This window comes from Cololabis saira, chromosome 5 (assembly GCF_033807715.1).
Source record: "Cololabis saira isolate AMF1-May2022 chromosome 5, fColSai1.1, whole genome shotgun sequence".
NCBI classification, from domain to species: domain Eukaryota; kingdom Metazoa; phylum Chordata; class Actinopteri; order Beloniformes; family Belonidae; genus Cololabis; species Cololabis saira.
Window position 1 is genome coordinate 39,353,543 of NC_084591.1, and position 16,895 is coordinate 39,370,437.

Here is a 16,895-nt window from a genome sequence, read left to right on the forward strand (position 1 = left end):
GTGATCAGTCAGTATAGATTTAAATCCATAAATAAATAAACCTCTGTCCATTATTTTTCATTTTTTAAGGACAGGCAATTGTGTTATATAAAAAATAAATTATAAAATGAAATAAAACATGAAATAAAACCTGAGCTCAGTGCAGGGCCCTCCCAGGGTTGGTAGAGAGTGGCAATGCCCAGGACTGTCACTTAGGTAGGAGCACTGGGTGATATAATGGGAAAAGGATCGGGGATAAAAAAAAAAAAAAAAAAAAAAAAAATTAAATAAAAAAAATAAATAAATCGATATTCAAATTTTGAATATCGATATTGAATCGGCTGGAAAAGTATCGCGATATATTGCCATATTGATATTTTTGCCCACCCCTACTCACAACTGTTGAAGTCCAATTCTAAATCAGCCCAAGTGGATACATAATGCTAGTGTGTGTGGAGGCTGTTTAAATCGTGACTGTGTTAATTACCTAATTACACACTTGCAGAACACATCACAATCATACGTTTATTTCTTTGTCTATTATCACATCAATTATCAAGTTTATGCTATGCTGTTTATACACTGGAGTATGTTGATGTACATTTTACTTTACAGTCGGTGCATATAGTATGGCTGCATAGGCAAAGCCATTACTGTCTGACAGGGTGTGTTTTACTTGGTCCACCTGCTCTGCTCCACAAATCTCTGCAAAACTATAGTGTAAGAGTGGATAGACTGATATAGGGGTGTTATTATTGGGGGACAGAGGGTCTCAACAGACTGTATCCAGTGGTGGGAAAATGAGCAGCTGCAGCACAGATAAATAATTTCCGCAGTGCGTTTCCTCTGGCAATCATTCCTTTCTGTGTCTTACCAAATGTGTATGGGAGAGTTAGTCTGAATTCACGTCTGCAACAAGACCTTGTTGTTTTTGGATATCTCATTGACATTCTGTGGCTGTAACAGTGAGAGGACCCAGTAACCTTGAGTTGATTTACTAAAAGTTTGCGCTCATGTGTGTGCCTGTGCCAGGAAGAGGAGCTGGAGCGTTTGGAGCGGGAGTTTGCCATTCAGTCCCAGATTACGGAGGCAGCCAGGCGTCTCGCCAGTGATCCTCACGTGAGCAGTAAAAAGCTGAAGAAACAGAGGAAGACTTCTTATCTGAACGCACTGAAGAAGCTCCAGGAAATTGAGAACTCGATTAATGAGTACCGCGTCCGCTCTGGCAAGAAACCAACGCAGAGAGCATCCCTTATCATAGAAGGTACTGTATACACTCCATGAGACTAGGGGTGGGTATTGGGAAGGACCTCACGATACGATACGCATCACGATACTTGAGCCACGATACGATACACATTGCGATATCCCGATTATTATATTCTACATAGTTCACCGAAAATTTTAAAAATGCATTACACATCTTAAAATCCAAGTTGTATATATGTACATCAGATGATAGTGATGGATCTTAAAATCCGAGTTGCACGTTCATCAGATTATAGTGACAATTCATGGGACAAACTGAGTCAAAACAATGTTTTATTATACCTATACAAGCTAAAGTTACAACATATTTGTATATGTTTTTCATATTATTTATATCATATGAAATTAACATTAAATTTAGTATGAGGTTGCTTTAATTATGTGGCAAATGATAATAAACACAAGAAAGATGGTACTAAAACCAAGGACAGGCACAGTGATCAGTCAGTATAGATATAAATCCATAAATAAATAAACCTCTGTCCATTATTTTTCATTTTTTAAGGACAGGCAATTGTGTTATATAAAAAATAAATTATAAAATGAAATAAAACGTGAAATAAAACCTGAGCTCAGTGCAGGGCCCTCCCAGGGTTGGTAGAGAGTGGCAATGCCCAGGACTGTCACTTAGGTAGGAGCACTGGGTGATAGAATAGGAAAAAAATCGGGGATAAAAAATAAAAAAAAAAAAAAATTTTAAATTTTAAAAAATCGATGTTCAAATTTTGAATATCGATATTGAATGGGCTGGAAAAGTATCGCGATATATTGCCATATCGATATTTTTGCCCACCCCTACATGAGACTAAGTGGAAATCAAACTTTTCATATATGAGCTATTATTTTACGCAAAATACTTCTACAAACCAGACAGTAGTACTGTTAAAAGTGTTTTTTTAGAGATTGAAAAGCTCCAATATTGTTTTTTTTTTCACACAATAGAGTTTTATAAACATTAAGAAACTTAACAGTATAACCTTTTAAGATGTTGTTTTTCTTGTTCTGCCCTACAGAAGCCAATATATGTTCTGAGGACAGCTCATTGTCTGATGCACTGGTTTTAGATGACGGTAAGGTTCTGTTCCTGACATTTTCCCTCAAACAGCCCATTGATACTTGCACTTTGATGGCTACCTCTTACAGTTTTGTTAAATCTGATCCACTTGTAAATGCTCACACTTTGATTTCTTCCTTTCAGATGATCCTCAAGTTACAGGTACGCCAACCTTCTCTCCAGTAGCTTCGCCTCATAAGGGCCTCCCTCCGCGACCGCCGTCTCACAGCCGCCCCCCGCCCCCGCAGTCCCTGGACGGCCTGCGACACCTGCACTACACACGTTCAGACTATGATAAATCTCCCATCAAGCCAAAGATGTGGAGCGAATCATCACTGGATGAACCCTATGAAAGAGTCAAGAAACGCTCTTCTCATTCCAGGTATGAATCTTCCTGTTGACCTTTGATTTAATCGCCTGTGCATAACTACAGCAACATTCGCGCTGTTAATGATCTAAAACGTAACTCCTCTCATATGAACAGCATTGTTTTGACAATGTCAGACTTGTGTTTTTGCAGGAAATAGGCAGTAACAATGTGATGCACACATGCTACACACTCATGTTAAAGGAGATAAATCACATATGTTAATATTTATTGCAAAAGCATTACTGGGTAAACTACCGCTGTACATATCCAATTTATTAAAATATTACTCTAGCAGCTATAACACCAGATCATCAGAGAAAATTCTCCTCAAGGTCCCAAGCACTCGAACAGAGTTGGGTAAATCAGCCTTTTCCTTTTATGCACCGCAGGCTTGGAATGAGCTACAACACATACTCAACCTTAAATATTTACCCTCTCTTAACATGTTCAAACATATGTTAAAATCAGTTTTTACAGAACAATGTCATTGTTTTTAATCAAGTGTCATTCTTGTCATGAATTCTTTTTAGCTTTCTGATCCTTGTATGTTTTATGTTTGTTTCTTGTTTTGATATTTTTTTATTTTTTTTAAAGTTACTTGTCCTTGTATGTATTTTCTTTTATATGAAACTGAATTTATTTTTTTGCTGCTATCTTGACCAGGACTCCCTGGCAGAAGGGATATTGTATCTCAATGGGACTTTCCTGAATAAATAAAGGATAAATAAAAAAATAATAATGATTTTTCATAAATACATCTTTGTCTAGTCACAGGCGTTTCCCAAGCTCTGGCAGTGCTGAAGCTGGGGGCAGTAACTCCCTGCAAAGCAGCCCCATCAGGAGCATGCCGCACTGGAACTCCCAGTCGAGCATGCCGTCCACCCCGGACCTGAGAACCAGGACTCCACACTATGTACATTCCACCAGGTGGGTCAGCGGTTTGCTGATTGTTTCGAAACAGAAATACATTAGCCAAGCCAGTATGCTAATGGGAAGTGACATAAATTGAGTTGAACTTTTTTCATCCCACCTGCCACAGGTCAGTGGACATCAGTCCCACACGTCTGCACAGTCTCTCTCAGCACTTTAGGAACCGCAGCTCCAGCCTTGAGTCTCAGGGCAAACTGTTGGCATCTGATCCCGACGCACATCCGCACACCGTGGGCAGTCCTGACTTCTTCCTCGGTCCGGGACGCAGCTCCAACGGCTCTGACCCATTGGATGACTGCTCATCCTGCACCAGCCAAAGTAGCTCAGAGCATTACTACCCCTCTGGTGGACCCCCCGGCAGCAACCCAAACTACTCTACTCTGGGAGAGGACTCACCCTCCAAAGCAAGACAGAGGCAGCGGCAAAGGCATAGGTAAGACAGAACCTTGTCCTGATATAGGCTCTCTTTAATGTGAAATTTGTATTCAATTAAAGGGGACCTATTATGATTTAACATATATAAAGTGGTCTCCCCTCAGCCTGCCAACTCAGAGAAGGAGGAAAGCAACCAAATTCTCCAGTGTCTGTACAGCCGCTCGGATGAGCCGTCCAGTGTGATGTGGATCTACGAGCCGTTCAGATTCTGCTCCCTTTCGTTACGTAACCAAAATGCAAACCACGCCCACAACTAAACACCGTGTCCTGCATGCGAGTGCCTGACTATCGCGTAGCACTGCGTGACATCGGACGCTCTCTGTCCATCTCCCTCCAGCCAGCTGCCACTTTATTGAGGTTTTTGTAAATGTTGGAGAAAGTATTTCAATTACAAAAACAACAATGTAAAAATAACAACAAAAGATCTCTTCAATTGCCCAAAATTTTTAAAAATGTGATCTGTGACACAAACCGTAATTTGGTTAGCAAGCCGTAATAGGAATGCAGGAGACAGGTGACACAAGCAAGCAGTCCGCTTGGACTGACCGTGAGACTAGAGGTTCTGACATGTCCAGTTTAGTCCAAATTCATCTGAAAGCTGATTAGCATTATTTTAATGGTATGTACATCTGAATGGTCACATTTTCTCTCTTCTACTGTGATGGTAAACGTAGAAAGAGACAAGATTTGTTTCTGAAAGTTCTGATTTTAATTAGCCAGAAGTAGGGTTGCAACTAATAACTATTCTAATTGTTGATCAGTCGTCTACTATTGAAACGATTAATCGACTAATCAGATAATGAATCTCATAATTATTAAATGGATATTATTTAGCTCTCAGCTTTTAAATTTTGCTTGAGGTTGTTTAAATGATGTGCTAATTAACAATAAAAGACAAGAAAGATGAAAGAAAGAGGAAAAATACGTCTTTTAATGAACTTCTCTGCCAGTCACCCTGGTGTTGCGTCGTTGCAACCCTGGCCAGAAGTAGGGTGTTATGAGACACCCCCACTTTAGTGAGTGTGTTAAGCGTCTCTTGGGGTACATTGGGAGGATTTCCGATTTAGACGTAACCATAACATATTGGGAGATTGTTACTTAAATGTTTTGCTTGAAAAAAAGTTACTCTGGACAAAAGTTTGAAGAAAACAACTTGACATAATAAAAAGTAAAAACACTTGCCCCGTGTGAGGCTCGAACTCACGACCTTCAGATTATGAGACTGACGCGCTGCCTACTGCGCCAACGAGGCTGGTGTGTGTGGAGCTGGTCACGTGACCCCGAGTTGAGAAATCTGCATTCACTCAGGAGGCAACACCCTCTGGCTGACACTCTCTGTCCATCTCCCTCCAGCAGCTGCCACTTTATTGAGGTTTTTGTAGTGAAATGAGGAGGAATCATAGAGATAACTTCTCATTTCAACTAACTGGATCAGCCATTCCTCATCCGTGACTGTTTCCTACAGCGCTGCCAGTTAGGACAGTCCAATAGAAAATAAAGCAATGGAATTGATTTTGACGCTGACGCTCGCTCAAATCGCATGCAGTTAGGACACGGTAACTTCCAACATTTTTTCGTAGCGGTGTATCGCGTCATTCGAGTCATCGCGTCAGGCAGCCAATCAGCACAGTGCCTCATTATCATAGCCTCCCCGCCCACTCAGAATCCAGCATAGATAATGAGGTTAGAGAAAGAGAAGATAAAGACATGGCTCAGAGGCTGAATTTCTAATTTATTTAGCAAAAACAATCAAAAGCTTGTTTTTAAGACATTCAAGGCCTGTTTAATAATAGAGAAATATTAGATGCCATAATAGGTCCCCTTTAAGTAAAAATAAACATTGCAGTGTGACTGATGCAGTAACTGTAATCTTGTGTTTTTTATTTTTCTTAAGGTCTGCAGGTCACCTGGGTTCCTCTAACTCTGGCTCAATGCCGAACCTGGCAGCTAAAAATGGCTCTGGTGGAGGCTCAGGAGGAGGCGGAGTGGGAGGGGGACACCATGGAGTCTACCTGCACAGTCAGAGCCAGCCCTCCTCCCAGTATCGCATCAAAGAGTACCCTCTATACGTGGAGGGCAGCCCTAACCCGGTGGTGGTGCGCAGCCTGGAGAACGACCAGGAGGGCCACTACAGCGTGAAGGCTCAGTTTAAGACCTCCAGCTCCTACACTGCCGGGGGACTGTACAAGGAGGCCTGGGGGGGAGAAGAGGGCGGAGAGGGAAGTGGCCGACTTACGCCATCACGCTCTCAGATCGTACGGACTCCGTCTTTGGGGAGAGATGGCGGTGGAAGCGGAGGAGGGGGGAGGGTAGCAGTGTCCGAAGAGTTACGGTGTTGGTACCAGAGGTCTTCAGGAAGCCTGAAAGAAAGGAGTCACTCACATTCAGGATCCACGTCATCGGAGAGTGGATCACAACAGGGCACTCTGGGACACGGACGAGGGAGTCGAGTCGGGACACTCGTCAAGGGCTCACCAGGTAAGCCTTTGTTTAGTCTCAATGAACCATGTCTCCAATATTTGAGAAGGGGTATGAGTAATACAGTATGAGCTTAGGATAACAGCCTCAGGCCCCGTTTACACATAGCCGGGTATTTACAAAAACGGATATTTCCCCCTCTACGTTTTGAAAAATTCCATCGTTTACACGAGATCGTTTTCAAAATCTCTTCGTTTACATGAACCCGTATAAATATGCTGTTAAGGGTGCTATGAGCAGCCAAACCTGCAGGGGGCAGTGTAACGAGAAGCGTAAAGTCATGCTAGCCAATCAGAGTCCTGGAAAAAAACGTCAACAAATGACACGTGTGAAGCCTGAATAATATGGTTCCGCGTTAAATCGACGGCGTAGCCTACGTACGGTGCGCGTCGCCGCGTACCCTACGCCGTAGGCTCTGCGTTGGTGTAACGCGGAACCATAAATCAGCCTAGACTGCCAGTTACTTCCAAGATGAACGAGAGTCTTTCGTTTGGAGTGACAGAGAAGTGGAGTTACTTTTAAGTGTGACTTTAGAATATAAAACAGGTCAAATACAAGAAAATATTGACGGTGGCCAAACAAATTGTAAACACAGGTCGCACACATGACGCTGGTAAGTTTCTGTTGCATAATGTGACGTTCTGAAGCCTAAATCTCCGTTTTCCTCTGTTTAGACGCAAACGTGAAAACTGAGTTTTTGAAAATCTCCACTTTGGCCGGAGTTTTCAGAAATGATCGTTTTTGGTGACTTTGAGCTCCCTTTTCGTGTAAACGAAGGGCCAAAACGCATGAAAACGCCTCCGTTTTTGCTACGTGTAAACGGGGCCTTAGACTTTCCATGTTTATAAAGATTAATAAATGCTTTATTTATTTAAGAAAAGAAGGCCACAGCCGCGATTAGAAGCTCAAGACTTTCCGATGATGTGATTTAATGCTCTTACTATAACAGCAACAATCTTGAGCTGAGTGATTCTAAATCAGAGGATACATATTTTATAGATTTGTGAGATTGATTGTACAAGGGATTCTCAGAGATTTTCAAGATGTCATAACTTTGCATCTTCAACTGAAGATTTTGACATCTATTGCTTTTCTGATTTGGATGGAAATCAACCAGCTCCTGGTGCAAACTACACTGTTTATCTAATCTCATATTCACGAATTGGTTGACATGCTTTACTAATAGGCCTGGGCGATATAGCCTTTTATAATACCATGATATTTTTACACCATGTCACGATACACAATATATATCTTGCTATTTGCCTTAGCCTTGAATTAATACTTTGATGCATACACTCACACCAGTATGGTGATTCTATATTTCTACATTAAATCATTCTTGTTCATACTGCATTAATATATGCACATTTTAAATTTAGGGGAATTCAAAACTAAGTCAAAGTTAACAAAACTGTATTTATTAAACAGTGAGTGGCACATACATAAAATTGTAATTTCAAAACAGAAAATGCATGTTTTGTGCATGATTTAACTCACATGGTATTTCAAAACACAAAATTAAAGTGCATTTTTTGTATGTAACGCCACTACAATATTTTAAAACAAATAAACTGCCTTTTTGTGCATGTTGTCACTAAGATGACATGCCAAAACAACACTAAATTAAAGTGCACCTGTTGTGCATAATACCACTAGGATATTCAAAAGAAACATATAATGCACTTTTTGTAGGATGTCACTGGTAATTACAAAATCAGTAAAATAAAAAAATAGCTGCATAATAGAAATTCAAATTCAAATTGAAAAAAGTGCATTTATAAAAGGACCCTCTGTAAATTACCTTTTAATATGAGCAGAATATTTCTATAAATGTGTTTTTATGTTTACTCATTAACGTTCTTCAAAGCCAGGCTTTTATTTAGTTTTTTATATATTAAGCAGACGGATATTTAGTGCTTTTATTTTGAAGGCATTTCGCCGAGACCTTGTACACATCCAGTGGTTTGGACTTTAACCGTTAAAGTTTAACGGCAGTAGAAAAGTGTGTCTGCACCACTAGTGCAGACACACTTTGTCTGCACTAGTGGGGCAGACACATAATACCACTAGGATATTTAAAAAAATATATATAATGCACTTTTGTGTAGGATGTCACTGGTAATTTCAAAATCAGTAAAATAAAAAATAGCTGCTTAATAGGAATTCAAATGGTTGAAAAAAGGGGGGCGTATGACGTTGCACGCAGGACGAGTGATGTATGTAACTAGGTGCGCTTGTTTTAACTTTCTGTGGGAGGGAGAGAAGAGAGAGTGTGAAAAGCCTGGACTTAAATGTCGACTAATCGACTAATCAGATAATGAATCTCATAATTATTAAATGGCTCTTATTTAGCTCTCAGCTTTTAAATTTTGCATGAGGTTGTTTAAATGATGTGCTAATCAACTATAAAAGACAAGAAAGATGAAAGAAAGAAGAAACATACGTCTTTTAATGAACTTCTCCGCCAGTCTCCCTGGTGTTGCGTCGTTGCAACCCTGGCCAGAAGTAGGGTGTTATGAGACACCCCCACTTTAGTGAGTGTGTTAAGCGTCTCTTGGGGTACATCGGGAGGATTTCCGATTTAGACGTAACCATAACATATTGGGAGATTGTTACTTAAATGTTTTGCTTGAAAAAAAGTTACTCTGGACTAGGGCTGGGCGATATGGACCAAAAGTCATATCTCGATATTTTCTAGCTAAATGGCGATACTTGATATATATCTCGATATTTTTTCTGTGCCTTAATTGGGTTTCCCCCAAAGCATTATAGCATAGCATCTCTGTTAGCTTCATTTTTTTCTGAGGCAAACCCTTAAAAAAAACAATCAGTTTTAATACAAAGCCTCGTGCCAAATGTCACACAGGTACATTTATTAACAGAGATCTGCACAATATCAAAATGTATAAAACAAATGAAATAAAAATAAACTGCCTGCATATATAGAATAAAAATGCTTCTTGAATAAAATAAAACAAATATCCCTTTCCTGCATAACAATTAAATTAAAATACACTGTGCAATTAATACAATGTAGACAGTAACAGGCAGACTTTTCCACTGAGGTTGACAGTTGTGCAAATACCAAAACATTTGTGCAAATCTCAAATAAAACATTCAAGTCAATTTGTCACAAAATAAGCTATATCAAAATCATTAAAAAAAAAAAGTAAAAAAAAAAAAAGATTTTTTTTTTTTTTAAATCGATATAAACGATATTGTCTCGTACCATATCGTGTTTGAAAATATATCGATATATATTAAAATCTCGATATATCGCCCAGCCCTACTACTGGACAAAAGTTTGAAGAAAACAAGTTGACATAATAAAAAGTAAAAACACTTGCCCCGTGTGAGGCTCGAACTCACGACCTTCAGATTATGAGACTGACGCGCTGCCTACTGCGCCAACGAGGCTGGTGTGTGTGGAGCCGGTCACATGACCCCGAGTTGAGAAATCTGCATTCACTCAGGAGGCAACACCCTCTGGCCTCATGTGTGAAGCATAGTTGGAATTCCTTCACCCCCTCACCCCTCTGTAGCCTCTATTTGTGTTGCCTAATTAACAGTGAGCTCTCCCTGCAGCCGCGTCCCCTCACAGTCAGAGGAGTATGACCCCCTCCAGTGAGCACGCAGCCACGCCCACACCGCCCTGCAGTCCACAGCACATCCTCAACTGGAAGAGTGGGTAAGAATCCCCACATAGTTGCTGATGAAGGAGCCACGAGGGAGATATTCAGCTCCCTTTTCTTCTACGTCTTTGTGCAAATATCACATTTAACACACAAGCTTTGAATGTCTCTTCTACATGTGCCAACTTACTTTTTTTTTTTTTTTTTTTGCCATCGGGGTACTTTTTCCCAACAAGCCTTTATGTTGTTTTGGGGTTTTTTTCCAAGCGTTTTCACTGTATAACAAAGCGTGATCTCTGTTCTCACTTACCTCTGCATCTTTCTTTTTCATTCTTTTTTTTCTCATTCACTCTTTCCTCTCACACTGGGATACACTCCTCCTGCACAATTGTCTTATTTCTTAATATTTGTCATTTCTGTCCTGTTTGTCATTCTGTCTTTACTAACCCTCCTTTTTCTTTATGTGTGTGTACTCTTTTCTGGTTTAGAGGCACAGCAGAATGCTCTCCTACTGAGGACGTCTGTCAGTCTCCCCCTCAGCCGAGCTCTGATGCATAGAGGTACCGTCCGTGGTCTCAGCCTCCCACTGGTCTAATTTTACACTCAGTGTTACTTAGAAAACACAGCAGCAGCATATGTGTTTGGGACCAAAATTACTTTAAAGTAAGCATCCACTTTTATATGACATCAGGGTCAATTATATTTAGAATCAGACTAGAACAAAACCTCTTCCTGCACAGCTCTAAAAATAACTAAAAGTCAAATGAATTTCATACATACAGCCGTATGATGTACAGTAAAGTAGGGCTGGGCGATTTTGGACAAAAATAAAATCCAGATTTTTTTCTCTGAAAACCCGATTTTCGATTTAGATTTTTTTGGTAAAACTACCAAAGACAATGGAATAAATAGTTTCAAATATTGTATCTTTATTTTTAAAGAAAAATAGCAAACAAATTTCCCTATTGGGAATGAAGTACAATTGAAAGATACTGTAAATCCTCCTTGAGTTTAGTAAAGTGACAACATTTACAATTTACGTATTTACAATTAACGTAAAAAAAAAAAAAAAGGAAAATCGATTTTCCGATTTCCCTTTTTTTAACATCGTCTTGATTAATAAATCCGATTTAGATTTAAAATCGATTAATCGCACAGCCCTACAGTAAAGTATTGGTGAACAGTCAGTAAAGATTCACTCCTCACTTATCCTCAGTCTTGGGGGGCTGACAATGGGGAGGGCTTAGGGTTTATTATTTCTGCTCTTCCGTGGTGGAGGTATGTGTGCTGTGAACTCATTCTGTGGCTGCACCTGCACCTGATCTTTGCATGTGCTCTGCTGTGTTCTGACTGTGCCGCTTCACCGTGGTTCACTCCTCAAAGGACTTTACTAACACAAATACGGTACAGTGTACCTTTCCCCGGCGACACTTAGAAGCAGTTGGGCATTTTAGTAAATCAGAAAAGTTCTGGAGACAAAATGCTGTTGTGCAGTCGGTGATCGTGCTCTGTCTTCTCCTGCAGGTCTTTCAGTGACAGCTGTTTTCTCAGAAGCCCCCTGTGCTCTGAGCTGGCAGATGTGCAGTGGTACGGACAAGACAAGGCCAAGCCCGGAACACTGGTTTGAGACCTTCATTTAGGGGCCGAGAAATTCCCATTGCCCTTTTCCTACTGCCTCTTCACTGTCCCCTCACTACTACCCATCAGCAACCGACAACCTCATCCTTAAAGCCCTACGAAAAAAGAAAAAGAAAAGAAAAAAAGAATCCTCCTGCCCTAACTGGACTGGATAAGAGCCTCACTCCTGCCTGAGTCTCACCACCTCTTTGTTATGCCCTGACTGTCGGAGCTCAGCTGGACAGGGACACACTCACTGAGCTCTGACAGGGGGCTTATTTCACAGTTTAGACTGAGAAGTGCCACTGCAGCTGTTGAACTGTTCTCCTACTGCGCCACAGCGCCCTTTTCTGCATCCGCCCTTTTGGAGCACGCAGGCAAACTGGGGGGAAGGGGGACGAGGCCGAGGGAGGACGGAGCACAGAACAATATCAGATATGCTACTCACAAAAGCAACATCAGACAGGCTGGGATATGCTTCATATCACATCTCGTATCCCTCAGACAGTGACAGTGCAACGCCACCCTGTCAGAGGATACTTGCTGGAGTTGAGCCAACATTTTAAAAAACCCACTTTTAGGCCCAAATGAACTGTGTTGCATTTCCCTATTCATATTGTTTGTCTTTTTTTTTTTCCCCCTGATTTATCCATGCCTCTTTATAAAAGAAGAATATAACATATTCACACAACAGAGCTGCTGGATTTACAGGACGGACCATAGTCCTCTGGGGAGGGTGCCAGCGTAAATCAGCGACTGTCTGTCAGTCAACAGTAAGCAACGTTACCAGGATGATTACTGGAACACTGTCTGAGATAGAATTGAGGACTAAAGCAATAAGAAACACTGTACAAGTCTGTGAAGTGGTTTTAATCAACAGCGTGAATTGAAGCAAGCATTTTTCCGACATCTTCTGCCTCGTGATGCTTGCAGTAAAGATCATTAGTGCATCTTAGACAGAATTTGGAGTTGCGGTTTTTTGGCATTAATACACTCTGTTTTTTTTTAAGTGTTTTCTTCATATATCTGGCTATCTGAGTCTAAAATACTCTTTTAAGTTATTAGCATTTGAGCCAGAGGAGATGGGATCAGGATGACGGGTCACGTGGAACCACTGACATGTTACAGCTACAGCAGCGTTTTTATTCTGACATGGGGAGCGAGGATTACGGATTCCAGCATGTCACTTTTTTTTTTTCAACTTTTACCCCTGGCGGTAAAAGAAAACTGCTGGCATAACTTGTAGTTTGACGTCGAGGCCGCTCACTGACGACGCCTCCGGTCCGGTGGACGTTTCTCCCGTCACTCGTGGCTCCGAACCGGTTCTCACCTTGCTGGGTAATCCGTCAGTTTTTTTTACCGCACTGTTTCCTCATATTTCTGCCCATTTCTTGAGCATGACAAGAGCATTGCCAGTGAGAATACGTTATGAGTTCCAGACATGTTGGTGCTTTATGTTTGTACTGTACTTTAGCACTGAAAGTATTTCAGGCACAAATACGCTAATACTCTAAAACTCTAATCCCCACCGTCAGAAGCCATTTCTGCAGATCAGCAAGAAGACACTCCAATCAAATGAGTGTATTAAAACATACTTTAATGTGAAAGCACAACAGAAGAGCATCTTTTGAGAGCTGGAACTGCAGTTAGTGTAACCGTTAACTGTTATTATATCGATAGAAGTGGATTTCAGAAACTTCTGAAAGTTTATTGAATGCCCAGGTGTGTCGGGGCAGTAGGGACAGAGCCGAAAAATAAAACTTAAGCTCTCGGCTCACGCGGAGGATTGCTTTTGTTCTCACACCCCAATCAACAATTCTTCAGAAGAGGGTTCGAAAAGCACATCTGGTTTTTATGAAGGAGCTGTTTCTATTAGCTGTTTTACAACCAGTTTCTCTCATCTGATCCTAAAACACATTTATGGTGCAAAATAATGCTGACCATTTTTACATCGTTGCACAACATTTTGATTCTTACTCTTATTTAGTAACAGGGAGAAGTAGAAGTTGTTGTTTTGTTTTGCTTTTAATCTTAAAAGCAACCGTTCAGCCTCTCTTAAGTCGTCTGCCGTGCTGTTTGGCTCTGGAGGAACAGTACGGATCTCGCCCTGTCCATCCTCGTGCTGTCTCTTTTCCTTATAGACTGCAATAAGTAGTTGTAAGATACAACTTTCTGACTTTTACAAGAAGGTGTAGCCAACTCCCTGCTTGCATGTTTGGTTCTCCTAGAGTCATTCAGCGCTGCTCGGGCAGATTGAATAACTCTTTATGCAAAACCAACAGCCACTTCTTACCTTCGTGGAGGATTTCATCACTGTCGTGCTCTCAAGTTCTCTTTAAATTCTCTGCCCGCCATTTATGTGCTGAAGACACAGTCTCATGCATGCCCTACAGATCCAACTGGCAAACCAACCCCAGTCAGCACCCAACTCGTTCCGCCTAAAATGATCTCAAGTTGCTCCGTAGTGTTATTCCAAACCTTTAAAAACATCTATTTTGATCTTGTTGTAATCTCTGACCTCTGAACTTGTTGTGAAGAAGTGTGAATCCCCTTCCTTCCTTACTCTAAGAGTAAGAAAATACCTATTTTCTCAATCTTTTCCTGTATGTATGGAGGGGCACTGTTAGGTTATGTGGGGTTTTTAACATTCACATTCATTGTTTTAACAAAGGATTTTATATGAACCAGGATTTTTTTGTTTTTCTTTTTTTTTTTTTTTGTTTTCCAGTTTCTGACATTCTAACAACTATTTCAGGTGCTACAAAATGACCAGTTACTGCTTTGTCACGTAGGATCTAGAAATCTCTTCATTCTTACCGATAGATTCAATACCAGATGTGCAAAACGAAACTTATTTTAACAAACAGTTTAACAGTAGAACACTTCCTCAAACAGACAGTAGAGCATGTAACGGTTCGGTTCGGCTGTAACAATACATTAAAAAGGTGTTGTAGAAAAAAAATGTGGAATTGATTAAAAAGCTGAATTCCACAGTTAATTTATTCTTTTTTTTTTCTATTAAGAATTTGTATAGTAACTTTACATTTTGCAAAATCGTGTTGTTGGAAATTGATGATGAATTTTCAAGATGAGAGGCCATGGTGGTTCTTGAGAGAAAGAAAAAATAAATTATTGATGAATGTTCTCAAGATGACGCTTGTTTTCTGGTTTTTTTTCCCTCCGTTTGTACATTCTCCAAGACAGACCAACCACACTGATCCACGGGAAAGGACTCCAGTACCCCCCTGGTACAGAACGTACCTAATCAGCTGCAACTCCGCTATGCGCCGTTTTGGGATTTATTTTGTCAATAATCGGCCAGCCGCCCTTATTCTATGAAATGTCGGTTCTAAATCTTATTCAAAGAGAATCCAGGTTGTCACTCTGCCACATGTTACATGATTAATTACTCTGTTTGGGTGTATGCCTGTTAGGAATGGGTGATATTTTACCGTTCACGATATACCGTCAAAAAAATTCCCCACGGTAAGAATTTGTCATCTCGCGGTAAAAACGATAAATTCCCATTGATGACGTTTTTGTGTAAAGCTGATTTATGGTTCTGTGTTAAATCGACAAGGAAGGAAGGAAGGAAGGAAGGAAGGAAGGAAGGAAGGAAGGAAGGAAGGAAGGAAGGAAGGAAGGAAGGAAGGAAATGAGCCTGAAAGAAAGAAAGAAAGAAAGAAAGAAAGAAAGAAAGAAAGAAGCCAGAAAGAAAGAAAGAAAGGAGCCAAAAAGAAAGAAAGAAAGAAAGAAGCCAAAAAGAAAGAAAGAAATGAGCCAGAAAGAAAGAAAGAAAGAGAGAAAGAAAGAAATGAGCCAAAAAGAAAGAAATTAGCCAGAAATAAGGAAATGAGCCAGAAAGAAAGAAAGAAAGGAGCCAAAAGAAAGAAAGAAAGGAGCCAAAAAGAAAGAAAGAAAGGAGCCAAAAAGAAAGAAAGAAAGGAGCCTGAAAGAAAGAAAGAAAGGAGCCAAAAGAAAGAAAGAAAGAAATGAGCCAGAAATAAGGAAATGAGCCAGAAAGAAAGAAAGAAAGAAAGAAAGAAAGAAAGAAAGAAAGAAAGAAAGAAAGAAAGAAAGAAAGAAAGAAAGAAAGAAAGAAAGAAAGAAAGAAAGAAAGAAAGAAAGAAAGAAAGAAAGAAAGAAAGAAAGAAAGAAAGAAAGAAAGAAAGAAAGAAAGAAAGAAAGAAAGAAATGAGCCAAAAAGAAAGAAATGAGCCAGAAATAAGGAAATGAGCCAGAAAGAAAGAAAGAAAGAAGCCAAAAAGAAAGAAAGAAAGAAAGATAAATTCCCGTTGATGAGGTTTTTGTGTAACAAACATGGTGGATCTGAGAGCGAGATAGATTTATAGTTACAAAGGTGGAGTTGAATTGGTATTTTTTTTATCGTCATTTTTATCGTTATCGGGATAAATGCCAGAAATTATCGTGATACATTTTTTAGTCCATACCGCCCATCCCTATTGCCTGTCCACTGGTGTCCTGCAGAAGCGTTGAAAAGGAAAAGAATAAGGACGGCTGGCCGGGCTAGCACGCTCCGGGCCATTCGGCTGAAATGTCCTAGGGTCAGATTTATCAGAGAGAATCCAGACACGGAGTCACCTCCTTAACTTTTCTGAACACATTCATGGCATTTTGTCATCACATCCATGAGGTCCAGTCACTTTCCTCCGAGCGGATTTCCTTCAGAGTCAAAGGAAGCTCCAAACATCAAAGATGTGACTCAGAGGAGTGAATGCTGGAAGGATATGTGGACCTTTCACCATATGGAGTTTAACAGCTGTGGATAATGCACTGCAGGCAGAAAGGGTCCAGTCATTCTCCGCGAGGACACTCGGCCTCATCGTGCTGCTCCGGCTTGTACTACAGCTCTGTGTCCGTTCACTAATCAATCCCAGGTTGCTCTTTGTATTCAGTGTGTTCCCATAGCAGCTTTCCCAACCCAGCAACAGCTGGAAGCTGTTAGCCAGACATGTCGTGAGAAAGTAGCTGCACTCAGAGTTTTTTCACTCATACAAGTATGTTTATGCATGTTAGTGTGTGTGTGTGTGTGTGTGTGAGAAAGAGAGGGAGAGAGCGCAAGGGAGTGTTGCTACATGAGTAGTGTATGACCTTGCTTTATATTCTT

The 16,895-nt window shown here is 40.5% G+C and overlaps 1 protein-coding gene and 2 non-coding genes across 10 annotated transcripts in view; 1 reads left to right on the forward strand and 2 right to left on the reverse strand.

The window, feature by feature from the left end:
• Positions 1 to 14,921, forward strand: part of frmd4a (FERM domain containing 4A) — a 144,055-nt gene extending 129,134 nt beyond the window's left edge. For 7 of the 8 annotated variants that reach the window (XM_061722019.1, XM_061722020.1, XM_061722022.1 and 4 more), the window contains exons 17-24: positions 1,012 to 1,243; positions 2,262 to 2,318; positions 2,447 to 2,684; positions 3,441 to 3,599; positions 3,712 to 4,035; positions 5,932 to 6,515; positions 10,104 to 10,206; positions 11,675 to 14,921. In XM_061722019.1, the coding sequence (XP_061578003.1) occupies positions 1,012 to 1,243; positions 2,262 to 2,318; positions 2,447 to 2,684; positions 3,441 to 3,599; positions 3,712 to 4,035; positions 5,932 to 6,515; positions 10,104 to 10,206; positions 11,675 to 11,777 (1,800 nt within the window). In that variant the 3' untranslated portion in view covers positions 11,778 to 14,921. Of the gene's footprint in view, positions 1 to 1,011; positions 1,244 to 2,261; positions 2,319 to 2,446; positions 2,685 to 3,440; positions 3,600 to 3,711; positions 4,036 to 5,931; positions 6,516 to 10,103; positions 10,207 to 10,638; positions 10,711 to 11,674 lie in introns of all 8 variants that reach the window. The other variant, XM_061722018.1, reaches the window with a different exon arrangement.
• trnam-cau (transfer RNA methionine (anticodon CAU)) lies at positions 5,217 to 5,289 on the reverse strand. Its single transcript has one exon. It is a non-coding gene; the product is annotated as a tRNA-Met (tRNA).
• trnam-cau (transfer RNA methionine (anticodon CAU)) lies at positions 9,863 to 9,935 on the reverse strand. The gene has a single exon. It is a non-coding gene; the product is annotated as a tRNA-Met (tRNA).
• Positions 14,922 to 16,895: the final 1,974 nt, after the last annotated feature.